The sequence below is a fragment of the Channa argus genome, chromosome 4 (genome assembly GCF_033026475.1).
Source record: "Channa argus isolate prfri chromosome 4, Channa argus male v1.0, whole genome shotgun sequence".
NCBI classification, from domain to species: domain Eukaryota; kingdom Metazoa; phylum Chordata; class Actinopteri; order Anabantiformes; family Channidae; genus Channa; species Channa argus.
Genome location: NC_090200.1, coordinates 22,841,176 through 22,855,339, shown reverse-complemented (window position 1 = coordinate 22,855,339; position 14,164 = coordinate 22,841,176). Strand labels below are relative to the sequence as shown.

The following is a 14,164-nucleotide window of genomic DNA, read 5'->3' as shown; positions in this document are numbered from 1 at the left end:
GCATTAAAGCGGGACGGATTACAGATGCTGATATAAGGACTATAAAGCATCCTGCTGAGAAAAAAAATGGCACATCACAGTCGACGTTTGGTGTTAATGAATCCTCGAAACCTGCCGCTGCACTCGATCATGAAGAAGTCCCGAAATGAACTGGGTGTTTAAATGTGGCCACAACACAAATTAGGGATTCTGACCCTTCACTTAGCTAGAGACGCACCCCCTCCTCACCCCTGCCATCATTCCCCTCTCCCTCTCGTCTCACCTCCTCCACCCCCTCCCCTCACTGTCCTCCTCATAAATCTATTGGTCGTGGTCTCGGCTTCACTATCCAATGCTTTGCTGATCAGACTGCAGTTGTATTTTGTGGAAGTTGGCAGCTGGCGGTTCACGGCGAAAGGCTTTCCTTTCTCTCCGGCGCTTGGACAGTGGAATTATGAGCAGAGCTGACCCAGCCTCTATCACCCTGTCTTGAATCTCTTTCCGTGTGACACCGAGAGAAATTGAACCGACCATGGAGATTGGAGTCCGCATCCTCTTGGCTTTCCTCCTCCACCAGGTAAGACAGGAGAAACCTGTGTGTGCGTGTGTGTGTGTGAGAGAGAGAGAGAGAGATCGTGGCATTTGGGGACAATTTCCCTGAGATGGGGAGCAATCCGGCTCTCTTTGGTCATCCGTCTGATCTCGCTCGGGCTGCTCGTATTTTTTGTGGCGCAAAATAGAAGCCTTGTTAAGTTTGTCCCGAGTCTGCACACAGCGCGCACTGCGTTCACTTACGTGCCAATGCAAGTTTGTCGCCGTTTAGTCCCTTTGCGCGCATGGCTGACATTCATGGTCCAGAGTTTAGGGCAGAGGGTGTCGGGGTCTGGCAGTCTGCAGCGCTCGGTCACTTTAGGAATGGCTTTCACATTTTGTCGAGGAGAGAGAGACAGGAAGACAGAAAGGGGAGAGAAAAAACCAGAGGATGGAGGAGAGGGGCTGGGAGAGAAAGAGAGTGCAGGGTGGATTATGTCTATGTGCAAATCACGGCTCCGGCTCTTGTCTCCATTCGCATCTATATTCCTCTCAGCCACCAACTTGAGCGTTTCTTTGTGCTTGTGTGCGTGCGTGCGTGTGTGTGTGTGTGTGTGCGTGTGTGTGGGAGCACAGGCGAAAGGAGGAGAGGAGAGAGGGAAAGAGGGGCAGAAAGAGAGGCGCAGGACCAACTCTGCTGTGTTATTTGTGTCGTCTCTCAGGGTATTTTCCTCAGTCTATTGCTCTCCGTAGTCGCGGTGGACTCTCTTGGGATATTTAATAAAGCCTTAATTCCCACTGTGATAGAGCCACTCGCCCGTTTGATCTGACTTTAATATGGGGAGAGAGAGAGGTAACTCTGAACAGCTGTTTCTGTCAGTCAAGTCTTTAGAAGGCTATTTAAATGGTGAAAGCCAAGCTGGCTCAATTATATGTTTTTGGTGACATCTCTTAACAAGTTTATCCTTTTTTAGCATGAATAACTGCACTGTGTGTCCTGCTGAGGTCCTCTTAAGCACAGAAGAATCCAGAAATCCGCCTTGACCTCTGACCTCTTCATTCAGACAGAAAGACATCTATTCCCAGCATGAAGAGCCATGCAAATTACACTTAAAGTGTTCACCATTATGTTAATGAGAGTGACACTCCTGTTGGCACACTGTAGGAGTTAAAGCGGCAGCTAATTTTAAAACGACCTGAGACTATTTCTAAACTCAGCGACTAAGGGAGAGCCCTGAAGCATGGCAGGCAAACAGCTCATTTGGGAAACTCTGTGTTGTTGTGCTGCTTCTCTTTCTTCTCTCTTCTCTCTCTGTCTCCTCCGGAGAGGCAGCAGACAGCGCAGCTCATCCGGTGCTTCTTGTCTGACCCGTGTAGGTTTACTGCACATTTTCTGCAGCGTATTATTCAGTTTTAATTGGATATAAGCCATCTGTTCATTTCCATTTTATAGTTCGATCTTCTGATCTGAGGCAGTCATGATGCAGGCTAATGGCGCCTGCAAAGAAATTATTTAACTCCCTCTTTTATTGAATGGGATCTGCCCTGCCTTGCTCGCTCACAGACAACACACACACACACACACACGCACACACACACACACACACACACACACACACACACACCATACCGCACCTCACACATACAGATTTGTGTTACTACAAATGTGAGGAGGTGTTTCATTGACTGGATTCATTCACTTATACCAATAGAGAGAGTGAGAAAATGTCATCAACTTTTTATATAACCTGTACTTTCACTGTTCGCTCAAAGACACACACTGATTCAAACACTCAAAGCTAACAGGTTAGATATATGGTCCTGTCTGTCCTCTGGCCTGTGCTTCAGGCTTGGTGATTTACAGGCAGACCCAGTTCCTCCAGGGGAATCTCTATCCTTTGGCTCTCCCACCACAAGCCTTAGCTGTACTGTAAATATTTTGATGCAAATGAGTGCGGGAAGTGAATTAAACACACATTAATGTGAAGCACCACCGTACTGTATGTCAGTGTTTTCCTCTCAGCTTTCCAGCTTGTTTGGAAACACACACGGAGTGTATGAGGATTTGTATGCAACATGTGAACACACTCTCTTTCTACTGTACCCGACTTGTCATTCACACAGAACTTGTAAATCTGTCTTCCCCCCTCTCTCTGAATCACAGGAAAGTTCAATCTCTGCATGTTACGGTGCAGTGTGAGGGATCGAATGAGGTGCACTTATTTATAGATGCTCAGGTAGGGAGCCAAGTTCCTCTCCACAATATGCTGCCGTCCACACCTACCTTCCTCCCACCACCCGCCAACCTGCCAACTTCCTCACACACCCACTTATAGGAACACACACACACACACACATACACACGCACACACCAGTAGCAGCCTCCACCTTGGCAATAAATCCCAGTTTTCTAAATGAAACGCTAAGCAGTCTCTCTGGGTGGAGCGATGATTCAGAATAAGCACAGCACAGCTGGGAGCTGCAGGTGCAAGGATTTTTTTTCTTCCTTCTTCTTTCTTCCTTTCCCACTTTCATTCCCGGTCCTCTCTCTTTGTCTTTATTCTATATTTGTCTTTTCTCCTTCTTCAGCTTTCATGGCATCTCACATCCTCCCCACCTGGTGAAACTAGTCTTTTACCTTAATTATGTGATTTGCTTGCTTTAATCCCTCAATTATTTCCTCAAAATTCTCAACGCTGTCTTTGCCGCACTGTTTCTGTCTCCCATTTGTAGAGGATGACAGATGTACTGAACAGTTAAAATTCTGGGCTGGCACCTGGGCGTGTCTGCGGGAGGATTTGCTGCCATGGATGTTTATGGGTTCAGTGACCAACAGACCTGTTTAAGCTGCTGCTGGCACGGAGAGAAAACACCGTGTGGAGGGAGGTCATGCTCTCTGAGAAAGACGTTTAAAGTGCGGCGCTGAAGACTGAGAGTTGCCATGGTGTCCTTTTACTTATACAGAGGGCTGGCCTTCGCAATGACACATACAGTACATACACAAACCAATGCACAGCCTTCTCCTTTGCTCCGACTTTTGTTCTGTCGCACCCTTGCTCGATCCCTGAGGCAGTTCATTGATTCCGTGTCTGGCATGTCAGCTTCGTTTATTATACAGAAGTGCCGCAACAGGTGTGATTGACACAGCTTCATACTCTTATAATCATTATTATTTCTAGGTTGAGTCATTTCCTATTATTTATACCAACAGGTTTCAAGGATACTGCTTTTTTGATGGGTTCCTCTTTAAGAACAGTGCAGTTGGAGCTGTGTGATGTCCATCATTGGTCACAATGAATCATCTTTTCAAAGCAGACCCTTAGCTAACCTCTTGCCTTGCCCCTTTTCAGACATTTCAGTCTCTTTGTTACTAAGTTCTGTTTCACTGATGGGCTTCTTATAAAGGAGCCTGGTTAAAGGAGCAACAGTCTGACATGTTACAATGGCTAATGATGACACTAATGAGGAGTGCCAGTCATTAAGGCAGGATGATTTCTTTCGTTCTGTCTTCTGTTCCCCTGTCTTTCCTCTTCACCCTTCCCCACATTTCCTTTGCGCTCTTGCTCATTCCGCCCTCATCACCTCCCACAGTGCTGTCTGGTGTTTTAAACTCCCATAGTTGTGCTGGCAGAATAAAGGGTTCGAGTTTAGAAAAATTGCAGAGAAGTTTGCAATTTACAGCAGCCACACAGGGACACACTCACAAACACTCCGAATAAAAAGAGCATGAAATGGCTCAAGTGAAAGCAACCCAACACCAATCTAGACTTTGCTGTCTAAATGTACCCTGGTGTTACTGTCGTTCTAACAATCGGCGGGCAAATAGGCTTTCTACTACGGGGGCTTTGAGGTTTCACTCTCTTTCACATTCTACTTATCTGCGCTGGTTCCTGTGTGAAAGCTCGTGGTCATGTGGCCCTAGAGTGCTCTTTAGAGGGTTTTTTTTGAGTCAGCTGTTATTGACAGAAAACATCTAACTCTAAAAGCTTCCTGTAAATGAAACCCAACATGCATGCACAACTGCACAACTGCAAACCTGACCAGCACACACACAAATAGACCGCACACTCACTTGTACACCTGTGCACTTTTTTCCTTTAATGGGACAGTTTTTTTTTTAAATCTATGTGTTCCCCTGTGACTGTGCCTGAGCAGCATTGCGCTGCAATGGATCATAAGGTCAAACGTTATCTTAACTCTGCTTCGGGAGGGTGTGACCTTTGAGGGAAACAGATTTCTTCAATCTCCTTTCCCTTGACGTCGCCACCGCACTCTCCTGAGGCAGAGAGTGGATGAGAGAAGGACGGAGCGAGGGAGGATGAGAGATAGAGAGTGAGATTGGTAATTAAAGTAAATATGTCCCCTTAGCAGTCCATTAGAATCTGCCTGCATTTGATATAAGTGGCCTAATTATGCAAAACGCCAATGGACATTGCGTGGTGAAATCATGAAATGTGCCAAATGGGAAAAAAAAGAGAAAAACCCTGTGTTCTGGGAGAGTGGATTAATGGCTTATTTGTAAGTAGTGATGACTTTTAGTGGGTTGAGAAAGTGCAGCAGAGACAAACACACACAAGACATCAGTGATCCATGTGTGTGTAGGCAACAGCAGTACAATGCAATGCTGTCCCCTCTACTTGATCACACTTTCATCTCAGTTTGTTCACCTATTGTCAATTTTGTGGTCAGACAAGCAGATAAACAAGCACACAGATAAAATGGGTGGCAGACAGACAATAGCCATATAGATACCCAGGCAGAGATAACAGGGGGAAACAAAAGCTGCTGTGGATCCCTTTCCCTCAAAAAAGCAATCCTCTGACGACCACATACAAAATTTTAAGTGTGTGTGTGTGTGTGTGTGTGTGTGAGGAAGAAAGGTTTACACCCCTTCACTCGCTGTCAATCCTTTACTCGTGCCTCCTCCTCCTCCACCATCCGCTCTCACAGACACTCTCTGTAACACATTACAGATATTCATGAGCTGTTCACCCACTCTGTTTGTCTGTCTCCTTTCCACACTCACAAACATCCAGATATGTCCTCGTCCCTTCTCTCTCTCGCTCTCTCTCTCACACACACACACTCACAAGTTGAGTCTATGTTTGGCAGAAGGCACAAGTTTCTTTTTTCAGTGACACTGCGATGACTCCACTCTATTGCCACAAAGTGTGTGTGTGTGTATGTGTGTGTGAATCCGCCATCCGCCACAGTGGGAGCATTGATGTAAAAGGCCTGGTACTGAAGGGGCCTGTTTTTTCCATACGAGTAGTTTTGCTGATGATAGTAGCAGGAGATGTTGCATTAGCCTTTCAGTGAGCAGCGCTCAATTGTTGATGTGATTCATACTTATCTTATTATGGTGAGAGACGTGATGTGGATTACTGTGTCATTAATACAGTAAGAGCCACGTACTGTAGCGTAGGTCAATGAATAGGCATTTCAATGCTGAATGCATTGTTAAATGTAGCCACAGGGTTAAAAGCTTGTGATGGAGATTTTTGCCAGCTGCATTTGATGTATTTTTCATGAGCGTATTGATAGGTGAGTTAATCCCTCGCGGCATTTCTGCAGATCAATGTGTCCTGCCTAAGCAGTGCATCCCCAGCCACCAGATAGCTAAATTGGTAAGTCAGAAGTTATACTGAGGTAGATAGAAATCAGAGTCACGCAGACTTAGTGTTCTATCTGCATATGCAAGTTTTCACTGCCCTCATATTTACTTGCTCTTATCAGACTAAATGGAGCACCGGGGAGGAAAATTCAAAACAGTTACCACTGTGCCGTAATAAGTACCTCAGGGCGGGAACACACCACTTGGTTTCAACCTGGCCTACCCCCAATTAGGCTTTGCACACACATTTATACACCTAAAAGAGTACTTTTTTTCTGCAGTTGGCTTTCTCTGAGGTCCTCAATGTGGATTGTGTGGTCAGGGTGGCAACTTTACAGTTTAACGAGGTCTAAAAACGTATCTGAATAGCCAACTGAGAGTATGTGATGCATGGCCTGCAGTTTGCTTATATAGCACTATTCGTTATGGATTAGTCTACCTCCAGCACACTAACATAGAGCTCTTTCTTGTTTAAAATGAGATTAAAGTGGTAATTCAACATGGAAAATTTTTGAACTCCACTGTACTCTACTGATACTGGGTCTACATGTTGTACACAGTACTATAATGTACAAGTCAGTCTGCAAAGATGAATAAAAGAATAGAAAACTAGGTGCCAGAAACTTGCATCATGATAATTAATAATCAGTTTTGTTTTGCCTGCATTTGCTTCACACACACACACACACACACACACACACATGCACACATGCATGCACAGACGGTCAAGTATTTCTGCTGACCAGTGCATTGTAACACAGCTTCTAATTTCTCGCCTCCCAATCTGCTGTGTTTGATAAATCCCTTCCCATATTAATTCTGTGTTGATACTTGTTACAGTTTGTTACAGCTTATAACATATCAGTTTTAAGCTGAAGCAGAGCTGCCCTCAAGGTCAGAGTTAAAAAAGCATGTCCAATTCTATGTTTCTGCAGATGATAAACATGGTGGCTCCTCAGTTGCTAATATCAAAGAAGCCTGTTATCCTACTTATGGTCTTAGAGCTGGATAATCATACAAGATGTATCATCACCTTGACTTTAACATTGGTTTTAAAGCTCCAGTGGAAATGGCTTCTCAGATGTGCCACTTTTCTTTCAGAGCATGTTACTTATTCGATTGTTTGAAGACATCAACCCTACTTTTTCATTCTCACTATGACTCTGGGCTTTTTTATTTTTTTATTTTTTGCTTCACTCCATGTTGGAGCGTCTTTGAAGAGTCCCCCTCTGCTGTTAAACGGAACTGATAGCTGAGAAGGTCTTCTTGACTTTTACAAGAAATCACTCCAGCTTACTCTTTTGTCTTTGCTGTTCCACAATTTTTTTTTTTTGCGCATTTCTCTTCTCACCAACTCACTTCTCTTTCTTGAATTTTCTCCTGAAGGTGTCTCTTGTCTTTCTCACTTCACTTTTCATTCACACAGAACAGCCGGATGTTTTTTACGTCTAAATTTTACCCCGTTTGTTCTCCGCACCATCCCTACTTATTCCTCCTTCTCTGTTGTATGAAACATGGAGGTGGGAAAAATATTTGACCCATAAGAAGAAATCAATGTTTGTCTGCCCTGATTCACGCGGTACCGTGCCTGTTGCCTAGATGGCGACAAAATGCCAGATATTCATTCAAGGCTTGTCAAGGATAATTGCCACTCAGCTCCACTTAGTGTTTGAACCCATGTTTGTGTATGTGTGTGTATGTGTGCATGTGTGGGCTTGTGCATTTATGCCAGCACGATCTCTGGTGAGTGTTTTTGCACAGGTGCTTTGTAGAGGTAGAGTGGACATTTAAGCCCCCCTCCCTGAACTTGGCTGTCAAGACATAGTCAGGAATTGTAAGATTCATTTGAAGCGAGCACACAAAGCACTATATTGGTGCCTACGCAGGCAGGTCGCTTAAAGGCAATTGGAATAGCTCTCCCTCCCTTATTGCGTTTCATGTCCGCGTGTAGGGGAATGAGAGAGACAACTTTTGCCTGCCACTGACAGAGAAGGCTTCCACTTCAGTTAAATTCCTTTAGACACTATTAATACTGTCCTCTATTTAGTGATTTATCTCATATTAATTCAGACAGGTCCATGGCTTTAAGCTTACAAATGAATTAAATGATGGGGCACAAAGAATTAAGTGGAGGAAAAGGCACAGAGGATCCCATTGGATTGGTTATGACTTTGGCCATGCACTGGTTTTAATATATTTTGAAGCAGTTTGAACTCTCCTGAGGAGTTTTACTTTGATATAACTTATATACGACAATTATGCAAAGCTGTGTTGTTGAGCTGCTATGATTGACATTTTCCAGTGTTTTCCACTTTCAAATGTACACACGGTGAAGAGGTCTCTTCATTCAAAATGAAAGGATTCTCAACTGCAATGCTTCCTGTTTTTTGCTCCTGTAGACAAAAGACCTGCCTGAGTTAAGTGCGAGTCATTAAGAGGCCATAGGTGCTTTCTGGCTGTGATGAAAAATTCTCATGGCTTGAGAGACAGATGAGATGTTTTTCCGTTAAGACAGAAATCTCTTTGATCGCCCCATCTTGCGTTTTCTTTCAAAAAACCTAATACACACTGACATCACTGTGCTCACTACTGCTCGTGCTACCACCATAACTACCAAGCTGCCAATTATCTCCATATGTTATTTATTTGCATGTCTACTGTTTGCTTAACACTCGGATCCAAAGAGATGCTTTCAAAGAAACTTAGACCACATCAGTGATTTCCTGCTTTGGGTGATCCATGCAGGACTTTGGCCTGTAGACCTGAAGTAATTAAAACATAGAGCATTTAGGGCACAGAGCTCGCAATCCATTTGGATAAGTGCTTGGATTGCTATTTGCAAGTACACTTAAGGGCTTTTGGTGAAGTTGGTTGTGCTGCGAACCTCACGAGAAGGCTGATGCAGCACTAATGAAGGTAAAGTTGAGACTGTGGCTTTGGCTTAGGCCTGGCAAGGTGAGTGCACTGATTTCCATGGAGACTCTCCATCCACCCCCTCACTATGCTGTGACTAATTCAAACAGCTGCATGGTTACCATTAAAAACACAGCTTTTTTATCACCTTATGGAAGGATTACATTTTTGCAGTACAAAGATTTCATCTGATAACAGCGAGGTTCACCTGTATCAGCTTGCCTCCGCCCCTCTCATTATCTGAACTTCACCTCTCTTATCAGCTATAGGGGAACTGCAGCCATGCTATAGGTGACCTGCCACAGAGATTCTCTGTGAAGCAAGCTGAGTGAATTTGATTTTCATTAGGATTGCATGTCTTCACTGTCACATCCTCTCCCCACCTTGCACGCTTTACTGGACACAATTTTCCGCTGTGGTGGCCCCCATACTGACGGCTTGGTTTTTTACGCCGCAGTAGAGTCACACCGGGTGGCTGGTTATCAGTGCATTCACCATTACAGCCCCCCCTGTGGCTCACCTGCTCAAAGAGGCCTTTTCTGCCTTTCTGAGAGTCCCACTAGGAGACACGCTCTGCTGCCGTCCTAGAACAAGCCACCTACAGAATTAGAGAAACTCTAGCAGAGCTCTCACTAGTCAAAGCGTGTACTCCACAAACCTGGGATGTGCAGGTCACATGCATTCACACACCCATACACACTGTTGACAGACTGAGACGCTACGCTGAGACAGTACAAACTCATGTCGCTGCTCCACAGAGAACTTGAAAGATCAATGGAAGATAATTATTTCTAATGGAGCCAGAGGAGAAAGGAGAGTGTCCTTTTCAGACCAAGCTAGAGTGTGTGTACACATGGCAGAGTATTTGACTAAGAGTTTTTTTCTCTTGGGGATTTAATTTCTATTACCGTTAAGCACAGCCTCTTAATCAGAGCATCAACCTTCAGGTTAAGTCATGACTTTTAAACTCTGTAAACATGTACCATTATATGTCAATAAATTATAGGTACTCTTTTTTTTTGAGAACTGATAATTTAATTCCAGTTTTATCCAACTTACAAGAGAAGACATAAGTATATATGCCTAGATTTGATTTAAAAAACAAATCAACAAGTGGGGTTATGTAAAATTTTGTTACACTGCTCTTTATCTGTTATTTCGTCTTCATCTCCAGAGCGTCAAAGGAACTTATGTGCGAGTTTGTAGGCCAAGAACATTCATTATAGGTACAGTGTGTTCCTACCTACAGAGGACATGGGCTTAAATTAACATGGCTCTGTCCTGTGATTTATGAGTGTCTGCCTTGGCCTAGTCTGGTTCACATGCAGTCTCTCACTGTCTGGTGCAGACTTAGACAACGGCATATGTCCTCACTATCACACAGACTAGACATTTTGTAAAACCCTTCAAGTTGTTGGAATTTTCTGCTAAATGTGGTTTAGACACAAAGCTAAAACAGAAATTCTCAAAGATGCTCAAAGGTGGATTTGGATACACCTGGATAGATTCACTTCCCTTATTACTATATGCTAAGCCAAGTTAACCATATCCTGGCTGCAGAATCAACCCTAAGAGCAGTGTCAGTTCTTACAACAGAGATTGTGGACTGGAAAACAGCTGGGGAAAAGAAGGGATTGATGAGGGAAGAAGTGTCCTCAGGTCAAATGACAAGCAAGATATTCAGTTTGAAATGGTGCAGAATAATGCAAAGGCGAGTGTGGCGGGTGCTTAGAATGCAGCAGTAGTCATTGGCCATTCATCGCAGTTAGCAGCAGAGACAACACCAACAACTGCTGAAGCTTAAACTGTGTATGTTTTCATCTTGTAAAACATTTGCTGTAACTGAAAAGTGGAAAACAGCAAGCAACAGCAGCCACAAGGGCACAAAGATGCTTGAGAGAAATGGGATGTAAGATTACTGTAAATGACATGTAAGATGTGTATGTGTGTGATCCATCTACACTTCTGACACCTTGTACTCAGTTTTTCACCTGAACATTTTGCTTATCAGAAACAAAAATATATACTACTTGGCTCTGAATTGCATAGATCTCTGAGATGGATGAGTCGGTCATGGGAAATCTTAAATAATTTATCGTTAATATTAGACGTGCTGTATTCATCACTTACAATTCAGTCTTTTATTCTAAACATTCATGAAGCAAAACGCTTTAGAAAGCTAATGCACATGTCAAGTATTTGACTCCACCACAGGTGCTTCTTGATAACTCTCCACATCAAAAGCACAGACAATTTATTTTCTCTCCTAGTCTGAAAGTGAAGAGGATCTAGCACTTAACTTTGTTTTTGCAGTGGGTGGGTGCAGGCTGCTTTTCTATATATGCTCTAGTTGGAAAGAAACTTGACTTAGCCAAGAAGTGATAATGACTGTGTGGGAGAGCAGACATTAAAATAATGTTGCTAGGATAAAACAATATATTACATAGTGTGCGTTTTCATGTAATTTTTGAATCTATAACTTCTTCAAAATATTACCGTAAATCAAAGTAAAAAACAGTGGTGGTGGCATTTGCTAAACCTTTGTGTACAAAAATAAAACTGGAGCAACTCATTACACTAGGGAGTGATATAGAATATTGGATATTCTTTTTTAAACAAAGATACATTTTAGCTCCTTTTCCATTGTAAATATATTAACTTTAGGTGCAAATTGCAGCTCTCAAATTTTTAGCAGCTATCAAATGTTTGTCAAATATTGTTATTGTGGATCTATTGCCTTTATTTTGATGTCAGTGTTTCCATATTGGATGAGGAATAGTACCAGGGCTGTTTTGATAGCTAGAGCCACTTGACAGTGCTTAATTGAACATTCAAAAAGATGTATGTTATGCCCTATTCTGCGCTTTTGTATGGAAGGCTAACTAAAATAATAGGGCGAAAGGCTACAAAGAACAAATATTCATATTGTACAATAGTGGTTTAAATGACTAATTCCAAGATGAATCAAGTCTGTATCACAAGACAATAATGGCCTAATCTGAAGATGACTGAATCAGAAACACTGCTGTTAAATAGTCTGATCCTGCTTACTGAGCTGCGGAAAAATGTTTTCTGTTAAAAACAGTGTAAATTATTTTTTTATTTTCATAAACATCGTGCAATAATTGTTGGCACGCTGTCATGAGATATGCCATTAACTTGTAGGAAGTAAAAATGTTACACTTTGATCTGACAGATTAATGATTAAATATTTAAATGGCAAAATCACCACTGTAGACATGTCCCACTCCTACAGATAATTTAAACATGACAGTCAAAACATTCTAGAGCTACCACAGCTTTTGACCAATGGTATATTTTAGCTTTATTTGTCAAAATGGATGATTCCACCTTTGTTCTAAAGTTAGCTTGTCAAGGTTAAAGTTAAAGTTAAAGTTAACTCTCCACTTTCCACTCACCCCAACTGGTCAAGGCAGGTGGCTATCCATCCTGAGTCTGGTTCTGCTGGAGGAGTGCAGTCCTTTTCCAGCAGAAAACATTGTGGACAGTGTGGAAAGCAAGAAAGCGTTTCTTATAAATAGGGCTCGGGTTTCTATTAAAACCAATTTCTAAATCCTTTAATGACTCTTTTGTCTATTAAATGTGCCGTTTTGTTGTTTCACATAAAAAGACATTGAGGCATTTTAGGATGACACAATTTAGCTTAAAATAAGAAAGAAATCACCATAAACACAAGCTTTAAAATTTCATGCATACATATTCCATATTCTTTAAACTCTTCATGTGGTTTCTATATTCCTCCAGTAACTGCCAAGTAGGACATATATCATATTTTATCTGCAGTAAAGTTTCTGGAAATAGACACACAAATATGACTCTATATCAAGGATGTTCGACTTGACTTATTCCCCAGAGACTTGAGTCTTGACATTGGTACCTTGACTTTAAATCAAAGATTTGAGACTTGACTTGTATTCTGTGACTCATCCACATCTCGAGTTGAACACATCGAACGACTGCATCTTTGTGCTTGTGTGTGTGTGTTGTGTGCATGTGTGCTCAACTGTGTGTTTTTCTCAGTCTGTTCATCTGGATCCACCACTATTTTAATTGCCCCCACAGAGCCCCAGAAGGAACCACAGGATTTTGTATGACATGAATTTGGGTTGTACAGGATGTACATTGTTGTTATCAGTTGCCCATCAGAGGAAGTAAAACACGCAGACACACACACACACACTGATCCTCATTTGTTCCCATCTTCCACACACACACACACACAGACACACACACATACACACTGTAAAACATGAAATGTACAATATTTCACACATGCATTAACATATCCAGGCCTATTCCAATGCAGACACACTTGTTTCTGTAAGAAGTGCTAATGAGTGTCTTTGAACAAAAGCTGGACATCTCTGCTCTCCAGCTCCACTCAGGGATATGACAGCTGGAGAGAACACTGGTTCTGCTACACAGGTTTAAGACACAAACGCAATTCTTTTTTAATTTGTACACATTTGGACAGCCATGTTCTTGGTCTGTGCACTCCACGTACATATAATTTGCTAACTTCATTACAACGTTGTCATGAAGGTGTCCATGAGTTCATGCTGCAACATGAAAAGGAATAAATTGGTGAATAAATAGAAATGTTTCACAGATTCTGAAGTAACAATGCCGAATAATTTATTAAAATTAGCATGCTCTGCTCATTTCTTTTTCTGTGTGTGCTCTAGTTACACTGCACTCCAAGCCTAATACGTTTTTGCATCCTTTATTTAACACAGCAGTGATTCACTTATTCAGCTCATTCACATAAGCTCAGATTGTTGGCTCTCACTTTGATCCTAATCCTTGATATTTCACCTTCGAAAGGTCAGATTTCTTTTTGTTATGTCAGCCATTATGTTTCTGTTACATGTCACGTCATGTTACCTGATTCTGTTCTATTTTATTTCTATAATTGTTTTTGTTCTTGTTTTGATTCAAATGTTATCTTCCCATTAAATGTAATCTGTTATCATCACTTCCATAATTATGCTCCAAGTTGGCGAAAAAGTGCACCCACCACAGACAGGAGGCAGTGAAAAGCAGCGTCCAGCAGCCACACTAATTACGATGGACAAAAAAATTAGGAGAGTAAGTCAGTCCGTCTAC

At 42.3% G+C, this 14,164-nt stretch overlaps 1 protein-coding gene across 1 annotated transcript in view; it reads left to right on the top strand.

The window, feature by feature from the left end:
• Window positions 1-289: 289 nt before the first annotated feature.
• The window catches only part of cdh13 (cadherin 13, H-cadherin (heart)), a 307,186-nt gene continuing 293,311 nt past the window's right edge, over window positions 290-14,164 (top strand). The window contains exon 1 of the mRNA XM_067502517.1: window positions 290-556. Within this exon, the coding sequence (XP_067358618.1) occupies window positions 512-556 (45 nt within the window). The 5' untranslated portion in view covers window positions 290-511. The remainder of the gene's footprint in view (window positions 557-14,164) is intronic.